The sequence below is a fragment of the Cylas formicarius genome, unplaced genomic scaffold (genome assembly GCF_029955315.1).
Source record: "Cylas formicarius isolate icCylForm1 unplaced genomic scaffold, icCylForm1.1 PGA_scaffold_1__22_contigs__length_36826433, whole genome shotgun sequence".
NCBI classification, from domain to species: Eukaryota; Metazoa; Arthropoda; class Insecta; order Coleoptera; family Brentidae; genus Cylas; species Cylas formicarius.
This window is the reverse complement of record NW_026844264.1, coordinates 21,130,543-21,158,521: the sequence shown is the minus strand read 5'-3', so window position 1 is coordinate 21,158,521 and position 27,979 is coordinate 21,130,543. Positions and strand designations below refer to the sequence as shown.

The 27,979-nt window shown below is 37.3% G+C and overlaps 3 protein-coding genes across 6 annotated transcripts in view; 2 read left to right on the top strand and 1 right to left on the bottom strand.

Annotated features, from left to right (window-relative positions):
• Positions 1-8,211: 8,211 nt before the first annotated feature.
• Positions 8,212-10,266, top strand: LOC132696899 (protein Mo25). Its single transcript, XM_060662025.1, has 4 exons — positions 8,212-8,827; positions 9,114-9,282; positions 9,375-9,644; positions 9,722-10,266. The coding sequence occupies exons 1-4, from the start codon at positions 8,439-8,441 to the stop codon at positions 9,902-9,904; spliced, it is 1,011 nt and encodes a 336-aa protein (XP_060518008.1). The 5' UTR covers positions 8,212-8,438; the 3' UTR covers positions 9,905-10,266.
• Positions 10,267-10,329: 63 nt separating this feature from the next.
• On the bottom strand, positions 10,330-16,133 carry LOC132696898 (conserved oligomeric Golgi complex subunit 4). The gene is made up of 11 exons (XM_060662023.1): positions 15,542-16,133; positions 15,291-15,488; positions 14,662-14,998; positions 14,292-14,596; positions 14,090-14,242; positions 13,792-14,039; positions 12,902-13,124; positions 11,616-11,882; positions 10,922-11,107; positions 10,642-10,862; positions 10,330-10,458 (listed from the first exon to the last, which is right to left on the bottom strand). Exons 1-11 carry the CDS (start codon positions 15,629-15,631, stop codon positions 10,416-10,418), a joined length of 2,271 nt encoding a protein of 756 aa, XP_060518006.1. The 5' UTR covers positions 15,632-16,133; the 3' UTR covers positions 10,330-10,415.
• A 1,135-nt stretch (positions 16,134-17,268) lies between these two features.
• The window catches only part of LOC132696120 (myosin-VIIa), a 41,017-nt gene continuing 30,306 nt past the window's right edge, over positions 17,269-27,979 (top strand). For 2 of the 4 annotated variants that reach the window (XM_060660750.1, XM_060660746.1), the window contains exon 1: positions 20,102-20,266. The gene's annotated coding sequence lies outside the window, so the exon portion shown is untranslated. Of the gene's footprint in view, positions 17,288-20,101; positions 20,267-20,310; positions 20,382-27,979 lie in introns of those variants that run through there. The other 2 variants (XM_060660749.1, XM_060660747.1) reach the window with 2 other exon arrangements.

Genomic DNA, 27,979 nt, shown 5'->3' with positions numbered 1-27,979 from the left:
AATATTCCAGAATCTGAACGCATAGCCCCAAAATCTCTAAAATCTCATCCCATCATAGCAATTCGAAAAGCAGCTGACTATCGAAAAAAAAAAATCAGGATATTCTTACACACGGCAACTTAAAAAAGATCCTATGTCATCTATGGAACGCAACCTTAACTCTGCTATTAAAGCTAAGAACTTTCTAATCCCTTACGACTCTAAAATCCCTCCTTCCTGTAGGCTCCCTAAGATTCACAAACCAGGATAACCTCTTCAACCTATTGTTATCACCATTGCTTCTCCAACATTGGTATTGGTATTGGTATTGGTATTAAAGGGGGGCGCCCTCGCGGGCGTCCAAGCACTTAGGCCACCAGATGGGCCCGTTGTGCCCCCAGGCCGCTCTAGAGGGCGTCCAGAATGCCGCCCCTCCTGTAGAAGGTCAGCAACTCCTTTAGCCCAATACCGTGCACTGAGTCCGGATCGATCAGGGCCGTTCCGAAGACTCCCAATCTTGCCCATGTCAAGGCAGGGCACTCGGTGAGCAGATGATACGGGGTCTCCTCCCCTTCCATGCACCACCTACACTCCGGGTCGTCTCCAATGCCTAGCAAGCACAGATGCCTCCTAAGCCTGCAATGTCCTGTGTAGGCCCCTGTTAGTGCTCTACACTCCCTCCTGGTCAGTCTAAGCAGCTCCCTGGTGCGAGGAAGGGCGGGCCCATCCATCATAAGCCTCGCCTGCCTCATTCCCGGAGCAACTCTCCAGCCCCCCGCGGCCCGGTCTCTCGCCCAGGCTTCGAGAGCTCCCCGCCTCACACACGGGGCGATCCCCAAGCGGGGCTCTGGCCCTATATGCCTATGCGAGGAGCCCTCCCTGGCTAAGGCGTCCGCTGCCTCATTGCCCCGGACACCGGTGTGACCCGGGACCCAGACCAACGTGACCTTTCTCTCCTCAGCCACCCTCCTCAGTACCCCTTTGCACTCCTTTATCAACAAGGAGCGCGTACGCACTGACCTCAGCGCCATGAGTGCAGCCCTACTATCCGAGCAGAAGAAGACTCTCCTGCTTCCGTAGTTGAGCCGAAGCACCTCTCTGGCCGCCATCAATAAAGCGAAAATTTCCGCCTGAAACACAGTGCAGTACTGACCCAGAGGGACCGACAAGCTTGATCCCGTTGTCTCGCAGTACGCTCCAGCTCCGGCCAGATCTCCCATTCTGGACCCGTCCGTGTACCAGACAAGTCCATCCCAGGAGCCGACTCTGCCCTCTCTCCAATCTTCCCTTGATGGAAAGAGAAAGGTCAATTTATCAAAGAAGGTCATCTCGGGGATCATGACGTCACTCGGCATGCCCATGACCCCGCGATCCCCGCGACAGCCCTCTAAAATGTCGTACGGACCCCGATTGAGGGTCCCCTCCCTCCAGAGCCCGCAGCTCGCCAGCCTCACAGCTGTCCTGGCCGCCTCCATCTGCACCCGATCCGCCAGAGAGGGCAGCCCCACCAGAGCCTCCAGGGCCCTCGTGGGCGCCGTTCTCATGGCGCCCGTTATGCAGAGGCAAGCCAATCTCAGCAGTCTGTCAAGAACTAGCCTTGCTCCCGCTCTTCTGGTCCCCGGCCACCATGCCACTGCCCCATGCGTGAGCATAGGCACCACCATGGTACCGTAGATCCACTGCATGATCTTCGGCCCCAGGCCCCAAGTGCCCCCTACCGCTCTCCGGCACGCCCACAGAGCTCCAAAGGCCGACCTGGTCCTTGATCTTATATGTTCCTGGAAGGTCAACTTAGAGTCCAACCATACACCCAAGTACTTGACACTTCCGCTTGCAGAAAGAGGCACCCCATCCATCGAAATGTTGAGGTTGCACTCCATCTTCCTTTTCCTAGTGAAGATGACCATCTCCACCTTGCTAGGATTGACAGCCAGCTTGCTGTCCAGGCACCATTGTGAGAATCTTGCCAATGCCCCGTTCAGGAGCCCCTGCATCCTTCTCACGTCCGTCCCCTGCGTCATTATCACAAGGTCGTCTGCATATGCCTGAGCGTAGACCCCGTGTTCTTCCCTCAGAATATGCAATATCTCGTTTACCACCAGGCACCACAGGAACGGGGACAAGACCCCGCCCTGTGGACAACCCCGTGATGAACCGATGGAGACCTGCTCCCCACCCAGTCTTGCCTCGACCCTCCTGTCGGTTAGCATGGAGCGGATCCACCTTACAATGGCCGTCCCCACTCCAGTACTCTCCACCGCCCTGCAGATCGAGTACAGGGCCGTGTTATTGAAAGCCCCCTCGATGTCAGCGAACACGCACACCGACAGCCGTCCCGAGCCCATACCCTCCTCCAACCTGGAAGTCAGATGGTGAAGAGCTGAGCCCACAGACCCGCCACTTCGGTACGCATGCTGAGCTGGCTCTAAAGGGGCCTCCAGCTCCACCCAGTCCCTCAGATACCGGTCCACCAGCCTCTCCAGAGTCTTCATAATGAAGCTGGTGAGGCAAACAGGCCGGTACGACTTCGGGTCTGTGTAGTCACTCTTCCCTACCTTGGGAATGAACACTACCCTGCTGTGTCTCCACAGCTCGGGCACGTACCCCCTCGCAATGGAGGCCCTGAACAGGTCCATCAGCGGGCTGGTCAGGAGACCTCCGTCCCTTTGCAACAGAGCCGGAAATACTCCATCCCCGCCCGCCGACTTGAAGGGGCCAAAGCTGTCAATAGCCCACCTCAGCCTACTATGGGTAACCACCCTCCTTGCCGTGGCGTAGTCGCCTCCAAGACGACCCCCGGCTTCAATATTCCCCCCTGTGTCCGGATCAGCGGACCCTGGGAAGTGCGTGTTCAGCAGCTGTTGTAGTGTGTCCGCTGGTCCCGCTGTGTAGCCACCGCCGGTCCTGCGGACCACCCCCAGTCTTCCCGCAGGGTCACTTCTGAGTACCCTAAGGAGCCTAGCCGCGTCCGGGGTATTCATTACTCCGTCGCAGTAGCCCCTCCAGGCCCTCCTCCGTGATGCCCGTAGTTCTTTTTTGTACTGTCTGCGGACCTCCCTATAGAGATCCCAGTCCGCACCTTGGCTGCTGCTCCTCGCTGTATTGAACAGCCTCCGCACTTTCCTCCTGAGACGCTCCAGGGAAGAGCTCCACCAAGGAGTCCTTCCCACCCTATGCTCCTCTGTCTCAGGGCAACTATTCTCGAACGCCCGCATCATAGCGGAGCTGACTCGGTCGGCGGCCTCGTCATAGCAATTCGAAAAGCAGCTGACTATCGAAAAAAAAATCAGGATATTCTTACACACGGCAACTTAAAAAAGATCCTATGTCATCTATGGAACGCAACCTTAACTCTGCTATTAAAGCTAAGAACTTTCTAATCCCTTACGACTCTAAAATCCCTCCTTCCTGTAGGCTCCCTAAGATTCACAAACCAGGATAACCTCTTCAACCTATTGTTATCACCATTGCTTCTCCAACATATGCTCTAGCATAATATGTAGCTTCAAGATTAAGACCCTTTACAGGCAAAACATGATTCATGGAAGATACCAAAGGAAAATCTGAGAATCCATAAAAATCTGTAAATAACCAAACAATCGCAACTACCTTTCACCAATATGGTTCTTTTCCTCCTTTAACCACGCCCCTCAAACAGTATATAAAACGATACAGAGTAGAAAGAAATCCAGTTTCATTTCAGCTCTAAGAAAGCTATAAGATGATTGGCACAGGAGAAATCCAGAAGATTTATAAATGGTGTTCAACACAAATTCCTCTGTATGACGGATGTCACTCGAGAAACGTTAAATAACAATTACCCGAATAAGACTTTTTGACGTAACAATTCTATTCTTCAAATCTACCTACCTATCACGCTTTAAAGAACGTCAGTAATATAGTTTTATTTTATGCAACAAGAGCGGTAAACCTTAATTGGGTCACGAGTTTATTTGGCACGAGCGAAGCGAGTGTTTAATAAATAAATAAATAAAAATAAAAATTTACCAAAAATGTTGCATCCTATACTTTTCCACGACCGTTATTTTTTGGGTAAAGTTTTGCAAAACAACACGAATATGTTCACTGACATGGCCGTCAGAATTGACAAATGTCAAAATTTAACCCCTGCAGTAATATCCTGAAAATGTCCAATGGAGCTCGGATCCGTCGTGGTATTTTACGTATTACGTATTTTAGAGAAGTGAGTAAAAGAATTCCTTTGACTTCTACAGTAGACCCAATTCAAATTACATGTCCTACAAAAAATTTCATCTTCGGCTACTGTTCTTGTGTTATTTTTGCACACACTGCAAAATTGTTCTCAGAGCTATGAATAATGCTCTATTTTCGTTTATGGAGGCAGGACGAGCCGGCTAAAGGTTCAAAGATGACAGGTAAACATTAGGTAATACTTCCAAACGACCACGTTTGCAGCGCTCTCCATCGCATAATAAATTCCCGAATACTCTCATCACAAGACAAGGAGGAAGTTGAAACAAAATTAATCTTAATATATTTTGTATGAATATTAATTTTATTTTAATCACTTTCCGCATACCGCACACCTCCGCACATGCCCCTATTTTCACATATGGTAATATTTAATTTTGTGTGTACTAGCATTACATTACATATTTAGTTTGTTTAAAATTTTATTGTTGGTGGTAGTTGTTGAAAATTGGTACCCCCTATAAATAAGGAAAGTGAATTTTCAAGAAACCTATTTTTGATCTTACAACTTTCATGTCAAAATCAAAGAATTCGTTTTTTATTAAACATTTCCTAGTCCCACGTCCAATAATTTCATTTTTAGCGTCGCAGCAATACAATACACAAGTTTTATTCTATATAACTGACTCTGCATCTTTAAAAGTACAACTTACCTAACTAACCTAATTAAAAAATTGAGCGTTCTGAAAAGACGAAAATTCAACAGCAGCAGCTGAGCGAAGAATTAGATACCATGATTAAAACTGGTAAATGATAAAAAAGGAGTGTGAACAGTTAAATTGTGTGTCGATTATAGTTCACTAAATAAAGCGATCAATTTCGGACGCATATCTGATTCTGTTCATGAGTAAACACTCTGCACATACCCCGATATTAAGTCAATGTTCTGGAAAATTCCTATTTCTAAAGAATACAGTGCCGCAAGAGGTTTTCTTCACTTTAAGCGTATACGAAGTGGTCCTGCCATTTAGCAACTCCATATTGACTAAATTAACCTTACGCGTTAGTATATCACTGTGCCAACATTCTTTCCTATCCTCGAAGCACTTCTGGTAAGCACTTTCCGATATAGCTATGAATTCTTCCAGCTATTTTTTCGTTATTTCCTCATCGTTCCAAACCTCCTTCCTTTTATGAATTTCTTGAGTTCTGAAAACATAAAAAAATTTCGGGGGGCCATATCCTGTGAATATGGTGGCTGAGGTACGACTGTGGTTTTGTTCTTGACCAAAAAGGTAGACACAAGCAATACCGGCCTTTTTCTTCCTATTACTTCTCGCGCTTAACATCAACTCTTTATTCAGCGTAGGACTTGGTGGTAAGAACTCTTCATGTACTGGGCCATAATAATCAAAGAAAACTGCAAGCAACACCTTGTTATTTGATCGAATTTGACGTACTTTTTTATTCTGGGTTCTTCCATTGGGACGACTGGGCTTTGGTTTCAACTTCATAATCATATTCCCAAGATTTGCTGCCAGTTATGACCTTTTTGAGCACATCTGGATCATCATTGACAGCTCTTCAGCCATGCTCCTTCGACGGTCCTTTTCAACCACTTCTTCAGTAGTGATTCAATGATTTTTCAACACCATTTGTTGTACTTCTTCAACACTTTCATCAGTTATTGACACGCTGGGGTGTCCAGAGGGAGGTTCGTTATCAGTATTATCCAATTTATCATGTTCCTCTATGTTTAAATTTCTCAAGAAGTATTTATGTTGCGAAAGCGAACACATATTTAGTCCGTTCTGATATTATACAAGGTGGTCAAAAATTTCTACGAGGATTTGTAAAAGTATACTTAAATAAATATGTCATTTTGTTAAACTTAAAAAAAAAAGTGATCTATGTATTGGTTTAAATTCAACCAAAAACACAATTCGACAGCCAAATTACTTATTTTGTAAGTTAAGCTAAAGCAAAAAAGTTTTTCTATGAAAATTCGAAAATTCATATTTGAAGCATGTTCATTATTTACGATCCGATGATACTGTGGTAAGATTCAAATATTAAATAAAACGCTTTCTTTAATGTTATTCTCATTTATTTTTTATTATTTATATTTAAAACTATTATATTTTGCGACACAACACAACAATTCTATTATAATGTGTTAGAATATGAAATATTTCAAAAACGTGTTACATAACTCCAAATAATGGTCCATTTTCTACTTGTTGCAGTTTTACTATAACAGATGGACATTTCCTGTGGACACCTTATTCGAAATAGCCACTATTGCTTGCTTCTTTATTACTGATGGAAATAGTAGTATATTTTTGCTGTGTTTTTTATAATTGTAATTTTGTAAAATTTAAAATTGTAATTTTTTTCCTAAAACCACAAATGGAATATTTATAACAATAAGTTTAATATCGCAGAAATATCCGAAGTGGCTCGGATCCGTGAGAAATGTGGTAAAGTGACGTTTCCCGCACGCTAGATCGGTATATAATTAGGTATTTTACAGAAGGGAATAGAAAAAGAAAATTACAGTGGATCTGAAACACATTATTTAATTGAAGTTTTAATTCTTTTTATCTGTGAAAGCCATTAGATTTTATACCAATCTATGTTAGACTTTAGACTGACAACTTTCGTAAAAATATCTCACAACATTTCTAAAACAAGTTAATTCTTCATCTAGCTCTGAAATCTGTAAATCAAAAACTTTTCTATGAACTTTTTTTCGGATTTCTCACTAAATTGTAGCTGTGGCGACAATTGAAGGAATTCATCAAACGCTCCGGTGTAATTAAGTAAGTCGGATCGCTCCGCGCAAAACAAACTAAGTTAGAAACGTATGGCGTCCAAACACAATTCACTATAAGAGCTAAAATTATACACCGTGTTTCTATTTTTGATTTATTCTGCTATCTGGTCGATTATGAATGCGACAGTGGTATTCGATGTGGAAGGGAGTCCCACCGCATGTTTCACTTTTATAGGACGCAGCGCCCTCACGAGGTGAGTATCGAATGTTCGAATTGTTTCTCCAAAGGCGGGCTCTGTAGTCAGGAGTTCAATCTGGAATTTGTTTGGTTGCTTGTGCAGGCGTAGAATCGCTGATCACAATCAAATACATATACAACGGTGACTAAAATTCATTGATTAAATAAGTGCAGACAGGCAGCCCACATAAATAAGATTTATGTGGGCAACATCTTGGATCCGTCATTTGAGATGCCAGGAGTTTACAGCATTCCATGCATATTTGGCAAAAAATATATTGGAAAAGGAAGACAAAAAATATCAACTAGACTCAAAGAACACGAAAGAGCCTTACGACTACGACAAATAAATTCATCAGCTGTTGCCGAGCATAAGCACGAAACCGGACATAAAATTTTATTCGATATTCTTGCATGTAATCGATTCTTGTACCAACGAAAAGTCGGAGACTATAGAAATCTATAAACAACCTAACAATCTTAACCGCGACTCAAGTCTCTACCTGTCACCAATATGGGAATGTCATCCGAGATGGTGATTATGTCCCTCATTTAGCTCCGCCCCCCTCAAACTTTATATAAGCAGGCACAGCAGAGTAAAATGCGAAACAGTTTCAGTCAAGCTATGAAGAAGGCAAGAGGATGATTGGCGAAACTTCAGCAAGTGTCAGCAAAAACCGAATCAGGAGTTTTGCATGTTGACAATTTTTCAGATCTTAATTTCAACATGCAAATCAAATGACAAAAGAAAGGGTAAAAGAGCCCGATATATCACCTCCACGGAATTATTAAGCATTGCATAACACTAACCTGCACTTTCTAGACAGCGATCTCAACACACTTATTTTGCAAGAATTTCCATAAAAATACTACATCTAAACTAAAATATTTCAAATTGGCGAACTGTCGGAGGCCATGTTGATTGTTGAACGCAGGAACCTCTTAGATAAAAAAGTGATACTTACCAAAACGACATCTGAGCATATCGAGACGTTACTATAAGTAACTAAAATCAATTTTTGGAATTGGTTTGTTTTCTGTGATTGGCAGTTGTGAAATAACATCATGTGCTGGCATTTAGGTTGTCAAAGATATTGTGAAAATTTGACTGTTTTATGCTCTTAAATTTACAAAATACATAAGTTTTGAAGAGACTGAAATTTGTCAAAAAATGTACGAGCTCGTAGTCTGATTTAACACTTCCTACGTATGAAATTTAAAAGTTAGTCCATAACAAACACCATTAATACCCCACATAGGCTCAAGACAAAAATGCCTTTTTTTGGAAAATCGCAAAAAGGACCCGCCGAAGTGGTGAAAACTTTAAAGGAGGCACTTCACGCACTAGAGAAAGGAGAGAAAAAAGCTGAGAAAGCACAAGAAGATGTTTCAAAAAACTTAGTGCTAATAAAAAATATGTTGTATGGCACCTCTGATTCAGAACCACAAACTGATATCATAGTCGCGCAGCTTGCTCAAGAGCTCTATAACAATAATTTGTTGCTACTGCTAATTCAAAACTTGGGTCGTATTGATTTTGAGGGAAAAAAAGATGTAGCTCAAGTTTTTAATAATATCCTGAGAAGACAAATAGGAACAAGATCTCCCACTGTGGAATACATATGTACTAAACCAGAAATTTTATTTACACTTATGCGCGGGTTTGTATTTATAATATTAATTTAAAGGTGTTGCGACTATTTTGCATGATATACCAATATAAATAGTTCCCATATATATAAATATATAATATATAAATATTTTCTGTTTTAGTTGGTATAATTCCAAATTGATAAAATATATAATCGCATATCCTAGGTTCTACATTTTTGGTTAATGTTATATTTGAATATCTTGTGTATCCAGTTTTTTTTTTGTCTCCAGCTTCTTCGATTAAAGTTTTTTTGTTATCGGCAGACTTGTTAATTACCAATGTTTTATTTTCAGTTATGAGCATCAAGAAATTGCCTTAAACTGTGGAACTATGTTGAGAGAATGTGCTCGGTATGAGGCCTTGGCAAAAATAATGCTGTATTCTGAAGATTTTTATAATTTTTTTGATTATGTGGAGGTGTCAACTTTTGATATTGCTTCAGACGCTTTTTCAACTTTTAAAGTAGGTATATTTTCATTGCCTATTAAATATAATGGCTGTAGACTAGTAGATCTGTTTTCCCACAAGTTCATACATATTGTTTACTATTTCAGGAATTGTTAACAAGGCACAAGATGTTATGTGCTGAATTTTTAGAAGTTAATTATGATAAAGTGTTTAATCATTACCAAAAGCTTTTAAATTCTGAAAACTATGTCACAAGACGCCAAAGTCTTAAGTTGCTGGGTGAACTATTACTCGATAGGCATAACTTTACTGTTATGACGAGGTATATATCAAATCCCAATAACTTGAAACTTATGATGAATATGCTAAAAGAGCGGTCTAGAAATATCCAGTTTGAGGCCTTCCATGTTTTTAAGGTAAGAATTCTACCCCCAAATTTTAAATATTGTTACATAACAGGCCCTAAAATCACATCCAAATATTTTTTTTGTAGGTATTTGTAGCAAATCCAAATAAACCAAAACCAATTCTAGATATTTTATTAAGAAATCAAGACAAATTGGTAGAATTTTTAATGAGATTTCACACAGATCGGGCAGAAGATGAACAATTTAATGATGAGAAAGCTTATCTGATTAGGCAAATCAAAGAGCTTAAACCACTACCAGTACATTAATTTAGTATTTCATCTAATTTTTTTTTATGAATATAATTTTTGATTGTAATATTTTGTTGACATATTTCCATTTTTTATTATAGTTATTATTATTACTACAGTACGACAAAAATACAATCGTTAATTACAAAATTATAATGCTTGCTGTATTAAAATAAAATATATTTACTATTTATCTCAGCTTAAAGAGTATTAATTAATAGCATCTATAATTCGAGACTAGTTAGAACTTAATTTATTAGATTTTTGTCGTATTATTCCGTATAATTTGCCAAGGCTACAAAACATCTTTTCTATTTTGTAAATATTAGCATCAAAATTATGGTAAAGTTGTATCAGAAATAAATAAGTTTTACTTTGTTGCTGATGTTCTACCTGGCTCCTCCCTTAACTTTTCAACAAAATAGAATAAAAAACAATTTATAAAACATAAAATAAAGAAAATGCGAGGCATATACAACTTTTTATTAAAGGAATATACATATATAGTTGCAAGAACTCCAACTACTAATTACAACTTTAATCTTTTAATTTCCTCCTGTCGCAGATCGCTCCTGCAAAAAAAAATTGGGCATGAGAGCAAATTGTTTTGTCCTTGCAATGAAACTTTCGTACCGTTAAGGAAAAACAAGATTAAAAATTGTATGAATTTTGTATTTAATTTCAAGCGGGTAATAAAAAGTAAAAGTAGTAGTGACGCCACTACAACGAACAAAAAACATTCATTATTAACTTACCTCAGTTTCATAATATTTTTAATTTCGGTGGGAGTCAGCCTCCAAGTCAGAGCGCCATCGTGGTCGCCCCAATAATCGTAAATCTCGCTAACTTGTTCCAGATTTAATACTGTCGCAATTTGACTTAATCTTGCAAATTTATCGCGAACCGAAAAGTTGGTGGCGGCCGTGATATATCCCGACAATGATCGAATTTCCTTATCCAATACCAACCCGCCGAGCTAAAATTAAGGTACCCAAAAAAAAACGCCTGCAGAAAGAAATAAATTTTAAAGATTACCCTATTAAATGTACTTTTCATTACAGCTTTCTCCATCCTTTGCGTCACTTCTGTTGTAAGAACTTCAGTGAAATTTTCATGGTTAGAAGGTGTCAAAATATCACGAAACGAAGATAACAGTGTCTCCAAGTTCATTATTAACGTTTGAGCAAACGACTCTCCAGCTTCATACTCTGACAATTCATCCTTTCAACATAGAACATGACTATTAGAAAATCCGGCACGTTTTTTAATGGCCGTTATTTTACTGAATTAGTATTGAATACTTTATAATCTTTTTTGGTAAATGATAGGGTAGTATAAGAAACTGACATATTACATTTTGTCTAAATTGGTAGTATTTGGTTAGCTGACGAAGAACGTGGTTAAAATCTTGTAGGAACTTTCAAATACAGTATAAGAAGACATAAGAAGGTCTAAAATCCAAAACAAAACTTGTAATTTTCTTTTACTAACGGAGGAATTGTAAACAGATATTAAAAAAATAAATTATCAATAATATATATTGTGTCTGGAAATTTAATAAATAAATTTGTATCAGTGACCTCATTCCCCGACCTTTCTTTCTTATGAAGCAGGGTTTCCATTTTCAAGGGAATTCGCTAAAATGTTAAATGTAAAATGTTTTTTATAAGATGCATAGGCGTGCACAATTTTCTGCTTGAAAGGCATATGAAATATTATTAATACTCACTTCTGTCAGATCATGGCTATAATTTAGGAAACTGTCTACCCAAGGGGTGATTCGCGGTTTGATGGCAGTAGAACCAAGTTGCTGCATACCATAATTGATGATACTTTTGAGATTTACTACGACTGATGACAATCCCGAGAGGCAGCTTTCTAGTTTACCTCTCTGGTTGGGGTTCATGCGGGGCCACGCGGATTCTATTTCTTTTAGAATGCTGTCGCACAGCGCTTCCACATATTCAGTACTTGTATCTGCATTGTTTAAAGCCATCTAATAAAATTACAAAACCTATTGCAAGCATGTTGTTAAAGTGAAACCAAGATAAATCGCGGATTTCAATATAAATTACTTTTCGTAATTGTATACCTAATACAAAAATGTGAAGTCCACTATTTAATATTGCGATATGATTAGAGAAAAATCACTCTTATCACACAATTTTAACCAAGGGCAAAATACTCATTCAACAAGAAACATACTTGGCAAATGGAACCTATATTAAAATTGCAAAGATCGCCTTGTCAACGCGCGTCTGTGACTTCACCACAGGTGTCGTATAACTTCAGAATTGTGTTATAGGCTTTCCGAAAATATGTAATTGTCTAATAACGGTTGTATCAGCTGAAATGAAATAAAAGTTAAGGAAAGTAAGAAGCCTATCGATCAGTCCATCCATACCGTTTTCAATAATAGCTGAGATATCGGTAGGTTCAAAAAATTGTAATTGTAATATGAAATATTATTTTAAAACCGAAAATTATGGCATTACTTAAAAAATAAATATATAGATATTTTTTCAGAAAACCCAAAAAATTAAATGAAGGAAATATATATGTGTTTCAGTAAAAAACACATGTTTGCTTTGTACCTTAAAGAATTAAATTTAAAAATAAAAAACTGGAATGGAAGCAAAAATATCAATCAAGGGTAGATATTTTAGAAAGAAATGCAAAATTCAAAATCCATTAAATAAATGACGTCAGAATTTACTATTTCTTTTTATTGCTAAGGTAACAAGAACCAGTTTGGCATGGCTGTTTTTCATTTTACTCAGCAATCTTTCCTAAAGATCTAATTTACCAAATTCCTTTAAATTAAACCAAAGTTACAGACACCAAGCTAGATATGTAAGTCTTCTCTATTTGATGTTCTTCATGATAAATATTAACGTGGGACATTTTTTTTATACAACCCTAGCAAGAAAATATTTTCAGCAATTACTCTTAATCGACTTCCATAATGAGATTTTTTACAACTCCTACTCCAAATATTCCTTGATTTTCACTTACTATAAAAGCCGTGCGCGCCTGTTCTGTATCTCCCGATTGCAACCGTCCCTGTTGAATTGAAGTTTGAAGTACATTATAGGCCTGCGTTAGATCTAAATATCCAGATGGGTATCCTTGCTTCAATCTCATCTTTAAATTATCACAAAAATTGTTCTCCAATACGCGACAGGCGTTATTAATTATTACACATATTCCGTCTAAACTACCTGTTGATATGGACCGTCTGAAAAATTACATGTTATGTGTAATTACATAATGAACACAATCACAAAACTATTTCCATTTTTAAATTTAAATTTTTTACAAATAAAACTAGTGCATTCCAAACCTAGCTTATAACTAGTAAGATTTTGCGAGGTTTAAATTTCAAAAATTAAATAAAATAAAAAACAAACCCTGCCTTCAAACAGGCTCTGCAGAAATTTAATTCACTTTTACTTATAGCAGTAATATTAATTTTTCAAAGAAAATTCCTTCCACAGGCCCTAATAAATTAATACATGAAAAATAATAACTGGAGGCCCTTGAATATATAGAAAAATAAGAAAAAAATTACTTTCTGAAAACAGATGAGATATAATATATATGTATAAGAATAAATTGAGTGCAGTAATGAATTTTTTTACTGCAAAACAATACTGGTTCCAACTGGTGGTTAACTCGCAATTTAAAAGGTCAGGATTCATGAACCAAAAAAATACTGATATTAAATTCTTGATTTTTGTGTTTGTTTTATTCCAAATTACTTAAATCCTCCACAGACATATAATTTTCCTACTGTTTCAATAAATTTTGCAACAAAATAACAGACAACATTAGATTTAATAAAAAGCAATGAAAATTTATTAGCTTAACAGTAATACATACGTTATCACTGTCCATACTCTTACCTAATGCATTTTCTGACTATAAAAAAAGTATCGTCTACCATACTAGAAATCTGTTGGGAGGGATCTAAACAATCCATATTAATAGCTTTGATTACTGATTCTTCCATAAAATATTGCTCAAATTTTAAATAGTAAGACAAAAGTTCATGTTTACATTGACTTAAATCACTGTTGACAATTAATTGTTCCAATAATTTTAAGGACTTTTCTTTTTGCACTGCATCAGGTGTGCTAATTTCAATGTCGGCCTTAAAAGAGATTATAAATCTTTTGGTGCATATGAAACGGTAAAACTCACAGCCACTTTTCTGTTGATAAACTTGATATAAAGCTCACAACGGAAGTGCATTAGAGTTGTTTCCCCTATCAATATGTCCAAATCCTTGGGATCAATCTTTTCCAGTTTACCAAAGCTAGCAGTAGGATTCATTCTCGAAAGATCAGTAATAACCTATAAATCAACATGCAGCAATATTTAACATTCACTCCTAAGAAAGTACCTGCAATTTTTCTTTAAGTTTTCTTGCTTTCATCCATTCAGAAAGAAGGCGCTTAACTTGCTTATCACATTCCTTTTGTAAAATATCTACTGTCGGCAACATCTTGCCTGGTCCATAGTAAGTTTCTAATAAGGGTTGGTGGGAATCTATTATTCTCGCTAGGCCTTCAAATAGGAAAGTAAGAGTATCTGCATATATAATGGCATGACGTTTATCTGCTAATGGCATAGTCATTGCAGATTTTAAATTTTTATCAGCAGTTTCAGCCACTTTAGTTCTCAAATAGGTACAGAATTCTCGCACACCTAAAATTTAAGAAAAACAGAAAACAAAAAATTGGCTTAATTTTTTTAAATAATACTTAACAAACCTTCAGCGTGCATTCCAAGCAAGGGAAATATTTTAAAAAATTTCTCAATTAAAGCTAAGTCCTCATTATTGACAGCTTCGGTAAACTTGTGTTCCACTATTGCCCTCAATTGAGCTGTTGCATCTTGGAGAGTTCTCACAGACTTGAGCATATTGGACACATTATCCATATCATTAGCAGTTCTTTGAAGTAAAGTCTGATCCATTGACAGAAACCGATGAATATGGGCAGCCCCCTTTTCATAATCCATATCCAATATTGCAGCCTGAACACCTTGAGAACAGACTTCAAGATCTATTAAATCATTCACACGAAGCATACATTCATCAACACGGTTCTAAAATAGTATAAACATATTTATTACAGACATCAGAAGAAAATAAAACATTATATATATATATATATATATCCATATATATATATATATATATATATATATATATATATATATATATATCCATATATATATATATATCCATATATATATATATATATATATATATATATATATATATATATATATATATATATATATATATATATATATATATATATATATATATATATATATATATATATATATATATATATATATATATATATATATATATATATATATATATACATACTCTAACAGTGTCCAGAGTACGAATTTTGCCACTTATTTTTTCAGAACTCTCAGATATTTCATTAACGGTTGAAACTAATTCTTCAGCATTTTGCTTCATAACTTTAAGAGTTGGAATTACTTTGGATATTTCATTTATTTTGCTTTCTATATATGTTTTCTGACTTAGCATAGCATTTAAATCGTCCAATAAAGTTTTCTAAAATTAAAGAAAGTACAATTTCTGTGACAAATTTAGTGTTGCTCAGCTACTTCTTCGAATTTAAGTTTTTCCAGATCTTGCTGACATTGTAAGTAAATGCTTTCATAGTCTGGGTTTTCGTCGTTCGTAGAAATTTCCATTTGAATATGACTTTGGTCTTTTCCTCCAGTTTCAAAACTTTAAGAAAATTTATACACACAACAAAATCCAACATAACCTTAGACCTTCAAATCAATTAGGCGTTTCACAAAAAATGTTGGGCTCGACTGCTAGGATCATTCGCCCATTGCCGACTTCCGTCGAGGATTTTCGCTTCTGGTCAATGACCACCACGTACAAAGAAAAAAAATAACCAATAATTTGCTCAACTAGCAAAAAACGATTCTGACCGATACCAAAAAAATCGGCTTCCCCCCGCTTACACCGCGGACCATCCGGGCCCATCCTGCCTCCATACCGGCGTGAACGGGGAAAAACGACGGGGCCGACGACGATTATCACTTTAAGACGTACACTGAACACTCAAAACACTAAATCCACACCGTGGAAACCGATATTAAACTTTTTGGGACGAATACATGGGATTCTGTCGGGAGCGAACAGAGGTTAAACCGCCGCGTGCAATGCTCAATCACAGAATCAACCTTAGACCTTCAAAAGTTCAAGTATGCGTTTCACAAAAAAATGTTGGGCTGGACTGCTAGGATCATTCGCCCATTGCCGACTTCCGTCGAGGCTCTTCGCTTTTGGTCATTGACCAACACGTACAAAGAAGACATATAACCAATATTTGCTCAACTAGCAAAAAAACAAATTTGACCGATACCCAAAAAAACCGACACCCCCCGCTTTCACCACGGACCATCCGGGCCCATCCGGCCTCCATACCGGCGTGAACGGGGAAAAACGACGGGGCCGACGACGATTATAACTTTAAAACATGCACTGAACACTAACAACACTAAGTCCACACAGTGGAAACCGATATCAAACTTTTGAGGACGAATACAAGGGATTCTGTCGGGAGCGAACGGAGGTTAAAACGCCGCGTGCAATGCTCCACCACAGAATCAACCTTAGACCTGGAATCTGAATGAACTTCATTCTCATAGAATCCGTTGGTTTTGTTCAATGCGTTGGCGGGTATAAGCGATTGACTCCGATAACTAGATTAAAACAAAATGAAAGAGGAAGAAGAAGATGGGCACAATAATACCTTACTTTAGCTGGCCGAATTGCCTTAGCAGCATTGGCCAAATAAAGCGTAATTAAAAAAAATACCTTACTTTATGTAACTAATTAATCTATCATCACTGGAGCTATAACTTACCTTAGTATTCTGTGATCATGGGATTTCATGAGAAATTTACTTTAGGGCGTTATTGCTGCACCCTTCCGATAAAATGTATCTCTAATCCAAAAATGTTCTGTAAAATTTATGAATGTTAGGCCTGAGCAAATATTTGTAAAATATTTTTTTCGTCGTTTCACACGGATGTCAGAGGATTAAGGTTTACTGTATTTCTGCTTTTCAAGTGCTCCGTTAAGGCTGGTGTCCTTAACGGATAGAACTAAAATGCCTGTAGCACAATGCTGTTCATTGGTCACGCCGCGCAGGTAATTAGGAAGGTTGCACCCAGATGGTGCGTTGGGGAACAATGCGCCGTTTCATTTTTAATGAGTTTAAGTGTCAAGAAACAATGTTATTAAGAATGTTCATTACTTGAGAGTGATAAATGTTGTAGTATGTACGCATCTCTCAGCAGTTGGACAAAATAATTTAAGACGAAAGAAATGTAGGTTGTAAACTGAAAATTGTTTAATATGCCGTATTTTTATGTAATAAGTTAACATCATGTTAGTGTAATCTTCCGCCGTTTTTCTACAATCACGCCAGTAACTAGGCCAGGTGAGCTTGGTCATTATACGGACCGGGTAATCATATTTTTATTGATATTAATGAATAATTAATTGTTAAAAAGTAAATACTTGCCAACACATGATTGAGCTCTTAAGTCAAGCCGTGCTTCCCCAATAACGCCGGACCTAGTATGAGAAAGGTAATTTAAAAGTCCGTTGTATATAGATTTATTGAGTATGCATCTGGGCAAGCATTTCGTTAACCAATTTGGCCTTATCAGCACTTGTGTCTTCCTCCATAGGTTCTTGTTTTCGCATATTTATTTATTTATTTATTTATAAGCACTGCATAAGGTTTATCTTATAACAAGACCAAGTTGGTTTGAAAAATTACAAATTTTTCGTTCCGAGTGTGACTTGGCAATAACCATTTGCCCCCTCTATGATACCGTCATTGATAACAATAGAATTTGCCCTCTGGTTATCATACTATGAATGACGTAAGAAAGTCCCTGTTCTTCATGATATAATTTAATTTAGAAAAAAGTTCATTCAAGGCAATATATCGTGCATCACTTGTCACCTACTCAATCCGTAAAATTAAGTAAACCATATCGAGTACAAGTCGTTCCTGAGTCCAACAATCCCCACATACATTATTGTTTCCTCCAGTTACCTACTCCAGTTACCTATGTATTTGTGACCCTGGGATTCCATGAGAAATTTGCTGGAGGACGTTATTGTTGCACACTTCTAATAAAATATATCTTTAATCTTCCTGATATCCAAGAACATTTTTCCGCTTGTCCATCAAAATTTCCAGCTCTTTAAATATTTTTAAGGTAAATTATTTAATTAATGCATCTCCCGATAGAGTATAATCGTTTACCGTACCGTAAGAACGACCTTAAGATTGCAAGGTATAGAGGGATAGCGGCTGTATTCGTCTCAGACGGGAATCAAGATGTGCCCGCTATGAAGATGGAAGGTACAGAGCAACTTGCTGGAAGAAAATTTTATTGTTTTGTATAATCCCGGTCTAAAACAGACACAAAGTCTGGAATATATAGTAGTTCCAATAGAACAGATAACTGCCATTCGGGGATCTTATGTAAGCGGAGATTTAAACGAAGTGTGTTTAATAGGAGGTACTTGGACAAACCTATCTAGACTCCGTGCTGAGCTGAACTACTCAACATTTGAAAAACATTAACAAGATTGTTCCAATATAATTGTCAGTATCGTTTCAGCATGGAAGACGAAAACGTAGTGCTTTCTACTGTCTGGTGGAAGTCCTAATTATGAGACGCTCTATGTCGCAGGACCAAGAGTAGCCTCTCAGCTTCAGTGGTACACCACTGCGCAACATGTAGGTTGTGTTTAGAAATAGTATTCATCTCGTAACCAGTTACAGACTATTAGATGCCACACGATTAAGAGTACTAAGAGCTCAGTTCATTGAGCTAGAAGAACTATTCATGTAGATGAAAGAGGTGCAGTACTTCCTCAAGACTACAGCATTCTAATAGGGACTGGGGTTGGGGACGAGGACGGTTAGCGAAACAAACACTCATGGATAGAATGTTTCTTTAAACGAATGTTACAAAAAAGATATTGACGATAATGACCATCATTTCATAAGGTGTAAATATTGCAAAGAATAGACCTGTCACATTGATAGTTGCGTGAGAATGAAGAATGAACATAATACAAATTAAAAGTCACAAACAATATCCTTCACAAATGTTTTAGTTGTTGCCGTCGATGGACAATATTGCGGTCTAGGTGACGCTTAAACACATACAAAATATTTATCAAATACGAAGCGGTGTGGTGTTCTAAATTGTTCTTGCCATATCTGAAATGAATGCCCGCGTAGACGCTCATCATCGCCACACTGAAACTGGTCATGCGTAATCTTCGATAGCGCTTATTTCTAAGTTGTAGTGATCAACACTTGGCGCTTCAGAATGTCACTATCGCTATGGGCCCCAGACTTTAGAAGCCAATTCAAATATGGGATCAAATATAGGATATAGATCATAAAAAAATTGCGGAATGTCCTTAACAAAAACAAGGTGGAATATGCTTTCTTGGCTATGTTTGAGGTATGTACAAACAAACCAGGGTTTATCATCGGTCACAATAACGCCTTTGAGAAGTTACACTAGGCACAATATTACCTTTCAAACACCAGTTGGTTATCCACTCTCACAATTACTCGGACCTTTTAACGTTTGAATTACAAGAGTCCATGGCACTTCATCTAAGGTTTTTTCTGAATTAAGGCAAGGTGTACTGGATTACATGATTCTAGTGGCAGTGGTACGTGAACTGCCAGGACCAAAGTCATTCTGCTACTCGAGATTCTTAGTGTAACATTTGGCGATGCCCACTAATTCGATATATTTGAGTCCAAAGATTTTTTCAAATAAGATAAATCGGCTCTGAAAGCACAGCAGAATAAGTTTTCACAATCTTGCTTGAAATTCTATTAGAACCTACTTTTAGCTTAGATATATTTCTTCAACGTCTTGATCAAAGTGAACGTGACCATATTGAGCGAATTGATAACTTTATTTGGCAGACATCCTAACAATACTTAATTAGAAAGCAAGGGAGTAATGGAGTGAATGTATTTCGGGTGAATGCGCGGCGAGAACATGTTGAGCTTAGTTTAGGCAACCATCAATTCCACTTCGCCATTCGTAGGTATTGTACCTGTTTGCCGTCGAAGTCGTTCCACGCAGGTAATTAAAGGTAACAGCACTTTTGAGTATTGTGACTGTTCGACTCGAACGTGATTGACCTTTATGTCCCCGCAAAAAGTGCCAGTGCGAAAAGTTCTTAAGTGTGGTGTTTAACTTAAGCGATGTTTGGATTATCTTAAGTGATTTTTTTTTACTTTATTCCGGGTAAGTCATGCTGTTTCGGTGCGTAAATAAAAAAATCCGGAAAGTGTTACACGTAACTGTAGGTATGCGGTGCAGAAGTGTTAAACGTTGGGGATTTGTTCCGAATTTAAATTAGGTAAACATTTTACGTAAAAAGTTGTTAACGCGATAACGCGGTTGTAAACAAATATATTTTTTATTTAAATATTTAAGCCTTATATCTAGAGGCCTCGTAAAAAGTATCGCAATGGCCTATCTAGTAATAAACGTTAAATGTAAACGTACCTACATTCCGATAAGGAACTCTGGACTTGGTTATTAAACAAAAAAATCGACGAATTACTGCCATAACATAACCTTGCTGGTTTTGTCTAATATGTTTATGCCTCCTATGTATAGTACTATTCAAAGGTGGTTGCCAAAAAATCCTTCGCCTGCCGGTTAACCACTTTACCACGATTTTCGTGCGGTAGCCGAATCGTGGTCTAGAATAACTACTTGTTGGGACCGTCCACTGATGCCTGTTTATAGCACTAGGTAATTTTCGGAAGAGGTTCTGTCAGACATGTATCCAAACAGTGTTGAAGTAACTCCTGACTTATACCACCGAATTAGAGTTCTGCAGATTAGATCAGCAACTGGTATGGACAGGAGCAGTTTTGCACAACAAGAATTTGACTGTTAAGACAGTAAAGTTTTTAGTATTTTATTATCACAATTGTGTTAACGACAACAACTTCTAAAACTTCAAGCAAGAAATGTTTGGAGTTGGTCTTTAAGTGCAGCGCAGCCAACCTTCAAGTATCAAAATGACTTTGATAGCATTAAGTTGTTGTTGACCCACGTCAGCTAACAAGCAAAGCGTTCTGAATTTTACGATTGCAATTTTACATTATAATATAATTTATGGTAGTAGTTTTAATTTTTCGTCAAAGTCAGCGAAATCTGACCAATACGAAAATGAGTGCGTTAAATGTGCGCATACAAATTTAATTAGTGCTAAACAGTTATTCTTAAAGTTTTCAATTTACCTTGACATCTGTAAACAGCGACACCGTCTGGTTCATTTTGTGCAATTCAAATTCAAAAGGAGTAAAATTTAATTGTTCTCACAATTCAATTATTTCAATTATAAAACTTTTTCAGAATTCACAGCAATTTATCTAAATTTTCTTTTATTAAGCATTAGTTACCACCCAAAATAAATAACAAAAATAAAAATTAACATTCAACCTAAGGATCCATTTTGCAGGTAGCGTATGGCAATAAAGTAATTTGGAATGGAGAATGGCAAAATAGAGATTGTCGAACGGGGTAAACAGAAATCGGTGGAATAGCTGTAAGCAAAATTAATAAAATTGATGTTCAAAAAAGTCTTGTCGAAAGAAAGGGATTAAATACGCATGTAACGACCGTGGTAATATAAAATAGGATCAGAAGATTCCCCGCCTTGAGAGTTTTAAATGTGCCTAAATAAATCTCCAACTTAATTGCTACACCACGTCCAAGTTCACCGACCTATTGAAATTGGTTGAGAAATTAAAACCTCTATCGAAGGGCCATAGGCATTGTGGCAATGCTTACAAACTTTTCATGTTGAAATCTCAAATACGTCGGGTACAATATTTCATAAGATTCGGGGCATAAGACGGAGAAAACCAGTTTCATTAACAACATACGGCAGTTTGATAAGTCCGTGACTTTTTGAACAAAATATACGGTTCCAATCTTTTTATATTTGTGGTAGTTTTTTGCAGCATTTACTTCAATGAAGACCCTTACCACCTAGCCATTTTTAAGCTGATGACTTAGCACGTATGCCTTTACATGTTCTTATACTTTTTTTCTTCGTAACAAACCACTTCGTAGGACTCGCGAGCCTGTTGCGAATAAGTTCCGAACTGTATAAGAGGCAAATGTCAGAATGGGAGATCTCTGAAGAAACATAAAACTAAAAAACAAACGCGGCTTCTTGCTAGACTTTGGTTTAGTACTGTCGTGTCTACTTAACCCACTTTCCACTAAAACTATACAGTAATAAAAATAACTATCCATAAAATACAGTCGCAAACAAGAGGTTTATTTCAGCAGAGCCTGGAAATATTTTACTTGTACTAAGCACATTGGCAAATTAACGTTCATTTCGAGTTCGGATCGGTTTAAAACTTTGCTGTTCCAACAGTGTTCCGGAACTGTTTTCCAATAGTTCTAGAACCGTGAAAAATATTCTAAGATTTTTTGCGCATGAGCTAAAACCAATTCAGTGGTAAATGTCAACAAGGGTTATTCCACCAGCCAATGAAATTTTTTGTTCGTAGTTTAGGTACGGGGTGGCCCATTTATTCTTGGATGACTCAAACTGAAGTTACACCCGTTCCAAAGAAAGAGCATTCAAGAGTGGCATTAAACGGTTTTAGATCAATCAGTTTGTTACCAACCATCTCAAAGGTTGTGGAAAAAATTGCAGCTAAACAACTTCGTCAGTTCTTGTGCGACAACAAAATTATCCCAAACGCTTGATCTGGGTTTCGGCCTCTTCGCAGCACTACTTCTGCCTTATTTCATGTTTCTGATGATTTATTGAGAGCAGCTGATTCTAAATTAAACTCTTGTCTCATACTCTTGGACTATAGCAAAGGGTTCGACACCTTGGATCATTTCCTTCCCTTAGCTAAACTGAAATTCTTCGGCATAGATACTGCTCTTTCATTTCTTAAAAATTTTCTTTGTCAGAAATACCAAACGGTAGTTTTAGGAAGTACTCATTCAGATGGCATTGCTTTGGAGAGGGGTTTTCCCAGGGGAGTATTCTGGGAGCTATTCTGTTCTCAGTTTATACAGTTGACTTCTCTACTTTTCTTGAATGTAATTTCGAAGGTGTCTGCAGCTTATAACCCCTTATGAAATACTAACAAAACGCTGATGTTATTATTTGGAAATACAAAGGAATAAATTGTAAGAAACGCCTCTTTTAAGATTACCTCTCCTTCTTCGGACGGGTGTAAAAATTTAAGATTATGGTTTGACATTGACTTGCATGTTGGTTCAGTGTTACAAAAATCCTTCTATAAGTTGAGGACGTTGGATATTCATAAACATTTTCTCAGTAAAGACGTGTTATGTTAATTTTATCCCATGTCGCTTATTGCAGTATTGGCCACCTATGCTGAATCGAGGTAAGGAGAGACTCCAACGACTTCAGAATGCCTGTATTTGTTTGTATTAGTTATTATAATTATAATTAGTTATAATAAAAAGTATATTTCCCAGAGCCTCTCTGATTCGGGTTGGCTCAAGCTGGAGGACGGACCGTTATAAAGTTCAGTTAGTCACCTTTGTTTTTTTACTAAACTCCCGACCCCGTCGAACTTGTTTGATAAACTTTGCAGAGGAAATGATACTCATAATCGAAACACCCGTCATTGTTTGAGATACTGAGTTGCTAGACATACTTCGGTACCTTTCCAGAGAGCTTTTAGCTATAACACAGTTAAAATATTTAATGTAATACTTTATGCTATAACGTCCATCTCCACAATAAAGTCCTTCAAAAAAGTGTTTATTAGGGTCGCCAGTATCTAGCAAAAGCGTATGAGTTTGATGTGCGTCTATTTCTTGTACTTACGAAGCAGGTATATACGGGTGCGTATTTTGTTTACAATTATGGTGTTGCTGCTGTTCTTATGGTTACATGGAAGAGCTCAATTTGCCTATGTCGCCACTCTTGTATTATGACTTATATTGTAATATTTTGATTTTTGATAAAGACAGTTTATCATTAATTTTGAAAAAAACTTCCACAGCCTACTGTAATACTTTCTACAAAACTTCGGGATTCCTCCTGCGTCTGTTTTTGCAGAGTAGAACTTGCTGACGTTTTGCCAGCATCCTGTTGGCTTCTTCAGAGCTTGACTGAAACTGGCTCGTATTTTACTCTGCACCTGCTTATATATTATTTAAGGGTGGGGGGGGGGGAGCTAAATGAGGGGCATAAACACCGTCTCGGATGACTGATTCCCATATTGGTGACTGGTAGAGACCTGAGTCTCATATTTTTAGTTGTTGTTAGTTTAGAACTGATTACATGCAAGAATTTTAATTTTATCGAATAAAATTTTATGTCTGGTTTCATGTATGTGCTCGGCAACAGCTGATGAGTTAATTTGTCTTGAATCTCTAATGTGGAAATTATTAGAGACAAGAGCAGAAGTAAGGTGTTTTAATTCTGAGTTCAGTGACTCGGGCTGAGAGTTGATGATTTTTGGGCCGGATGGTGATGTGATTATGCATTAAGGTATGGGTCTGTGTGCGTAGGTTTTCTGTAAACACAATGACCCAATGTTAGGTCTGATTTTCTAAAAGAATATCTAACAATGGAAGGTTATTATTAGTTTCCAACTCAACGGTAAAGCGTACGTTACGGTGTATAGAGTTTAAATGTCTAAGAAAATTTACTAGGGTTTCTTGACCATGAGGCCAAATAACAAAGGTATCATCGACGTAGCGTTTCCATAATTTTGGTTTTAGATGAGAGGTGTCGAAAGCTTTCTTCTCAAAGGCTTCCATAAATATATTCGCAATGACTGGTGATAGTGGAGAACCCATAGCTGTTCCCGGCGTTTGTTCAAAAATTTTACCGTTATCAATTCCGTTTTCAACAAAGTTGAGAAGGTTTGGTTCCAGATTCTCGGACTTTAATATATCTGAAATGATGTCGAGAGTTTCAGGAATAGGAACTTTGGTAAAAAGGGATTCTACGTCGAAACTAACTAGAGTATCTTAAAGTCCTAGAATTTGGAACCAAACCTTCTCACCTTAATTGAAAAATGCTTGTCGGGAACATATTTTTCTTATAACGGTCAAATTTTTGAACAAACGTCGGGAACAGCTATGGGTTCTCCACTAGCACCAGTCATTGCGAATGCATTTATGGAAGCCTTTGAGAAGAACGCTCTCGACACCTTACATCTGTTATTTGGCCACATGGTCCAGAAACCCTAGCAGATTTTCTTAGACATTAAAACTCTATACACCCTAACACACGTTTTACCGTTGAGTTGGAAACTAATAATAACCTTCCATTCTTAGATATTCTTAACAATAGAAAATCAGATCTAACATTGGGTCATTGTGTTTACAGAAAACCTACGTACACAGACCGATACCTTAATGCATGGTCACATCACCATCCTGCCCAAAAATCATCGGTTATCAACTCTCTTGTTTACAGAGGCGTAAAACTATCTCAGCCCGAGTCACTGAACACAGAATTAAAACACCTTGCTTCTGCTCTCCTGTCTAATAATTTCCACATTAAAGCGTTCCATCAAAAAATATACTTTACCACAACTTTCCAATAGCAATGAGGCCGAAAGCAATCCTACACTTGCCACTGTGGTCCTTCCTTACATTCAAAACATCACTGACCACATATTAAAAGTTCTAAAGAAGGATAACGTCAAAACCAGATTTACCAATTCTCTCAACATCTTCGCTCCGTCAAAGACAAAGTTCCATTTGAGATGCCACGAGTTTACAGCATTCTATGCATATGCGGCAAAGAATACATTGGAGAAACCGGACGAAAAATATCAACTAGGTTCAAATAACACGAAAGAGCCTTACGAATAAGACAAATAAATAATCAGCTCTTGCCGAACACAGACATGAAACCGGACATAAAATTTTATTCGAAAAAATAAAATTCTTGCATGTAATCAGTTCTTCTACCAACTAAAAATCCGTGAGTCTACAGAAATCTATAAACAACCTAACAATCTTAACCGCGACTCAGGTCTCTACCTGTCACCAATATGGGAATTAGTCATCCGATACGGTGTTTATGCCCCTCATTTAGCTCCACCCCCCTCAAACATATTTAAGCAGGTACAGAGTAAAATACGAGCTAGTTTCAGTCAAGCTCTGAAGAAGCCAACAGGATGATTGGCGAAACGTCAGCAAGTTCGACTCAGCAAAAACAGACGCAGGAGGAATCCAGAAGTTTTGTAAATAGTATTACAGTTTATAGTTACTATTATTAATAAAAACTAACAAACATTATGTTATTTTGAACTTATCCTAGAAATAAAATATTACTACTTGTGTCATGCAATGCGTTGGCCGTTTTGATAATATTAATCTTTAATTGACAAAAATTTAGATATCACGTGGCGGTAATAATGCCATTTAAACATTTATTTTTGATATATGGTTATCGTTTCTCTCAGTTGTGTGTCATTATTTACATAGCGGTCCCACTTCTTTACGGGCTTCTACCGTTACACGGATACCGTATAAACTTCTGCCGATACTTCTGCGGGAAAAATAACGAAACAAATTAAATATGTTGCCCACAAGATCGATATGGTCGTCTATCATGTTATGCTTCGGTATCGATGTATCTATCGGATTCGTACGGTTTTCATAGGTAATTAATAGCACCACAAGTAAAAACGACGTCAATACTAGAATTTAATTGTCCTCCAACAGTAGCACAATAATTATTAAATACATTTACCTTAGAAAAATAAGCAAAACCTCATTTACTATACATTTCACCGTTAGTTATTTCAGTGGTTTGAATTTTCATCGACCGTCACATTTACCCAGTTTTCACCGACTAAGAAAAGACAAAAACAAATCTAGACAGCCGTCTGCGGTCAAAAAAGTAAATAACAATGAACATAACTGACACAGCATTAAATATGCTGTGTGGTACTTGAAGGTATTTTAGATTTTTCGATGGATGTTTTTTAGTTTCGAAATATTTTGAATTGACGCAGTCGACATCATTCAGCAATTAAAAGCAAATAACGCGTGACCTATTAATAGCAAGCGAATTAAGCATATTTGTCAGTGTATTTTGCAAATTTATACGCGTATACAGTTAGCGCAACTTTTTTTTTAAATTCCTTAAATGGAAGCTATAGCCTGAATGATATGACTTGATTACCACTTGAACATTTAGGATCAGATTTCTGTTTATACCGTTTGGGAAACAACTGTAAAAACACTGAAATGTCTCAAAATATCTACACCCATATCTGTCCAATATTAGATACTTTTTGAAATTACCATGCAGAACCTACGTTAAGAAAAGTAGACGTAATTTTGTAAATGATTAACAAAAACAAATATTACGGAAAAAATTGACTCGATAGCCATAGGGAAATCATAACAAAGTTGTAGCGGGGCAATAGCTAATTACGATGAAGTAGCTTTATTAGAGGGTGTTCTATATAAAATATTTAAAGAATCATAGAAAAGTTTCATTTAAATTTCGTTAAATTATCAAGAGATAAGAAAGCCCCTGTATGAAATCATTACTTACGGGCTTCTTAATTGTTCTCAAAAATTACTTATTAAAAAATGAAATCATTTCTCAGAGATGCATTTTAATTGTTAGCAATAATAATTTCCTATTTATCAAGACTAATTTCGACCGTGTATTTAACTGGTAATAATCAACTAAAAATTACTTGGGCATCCCATTATCCAATCACTTACAGTTTCACAGAAAGGGACGCCATCTAAAAAATTCAAATTGTTTGTTGAAATTGATTATTCGAGTGAGTTTTTGTGAAGGTTCTCTTATAGAACTATGAATGAATAAATTAAATTAATTAAATTATTATATAATAATAAGGAAACTAGAAGCTATATCTGATGAAGTTGCAGCAGAAAAAATTACAACCAAAAGGAATAATTGAAATAAGAATAGTAGGAATAATAGTA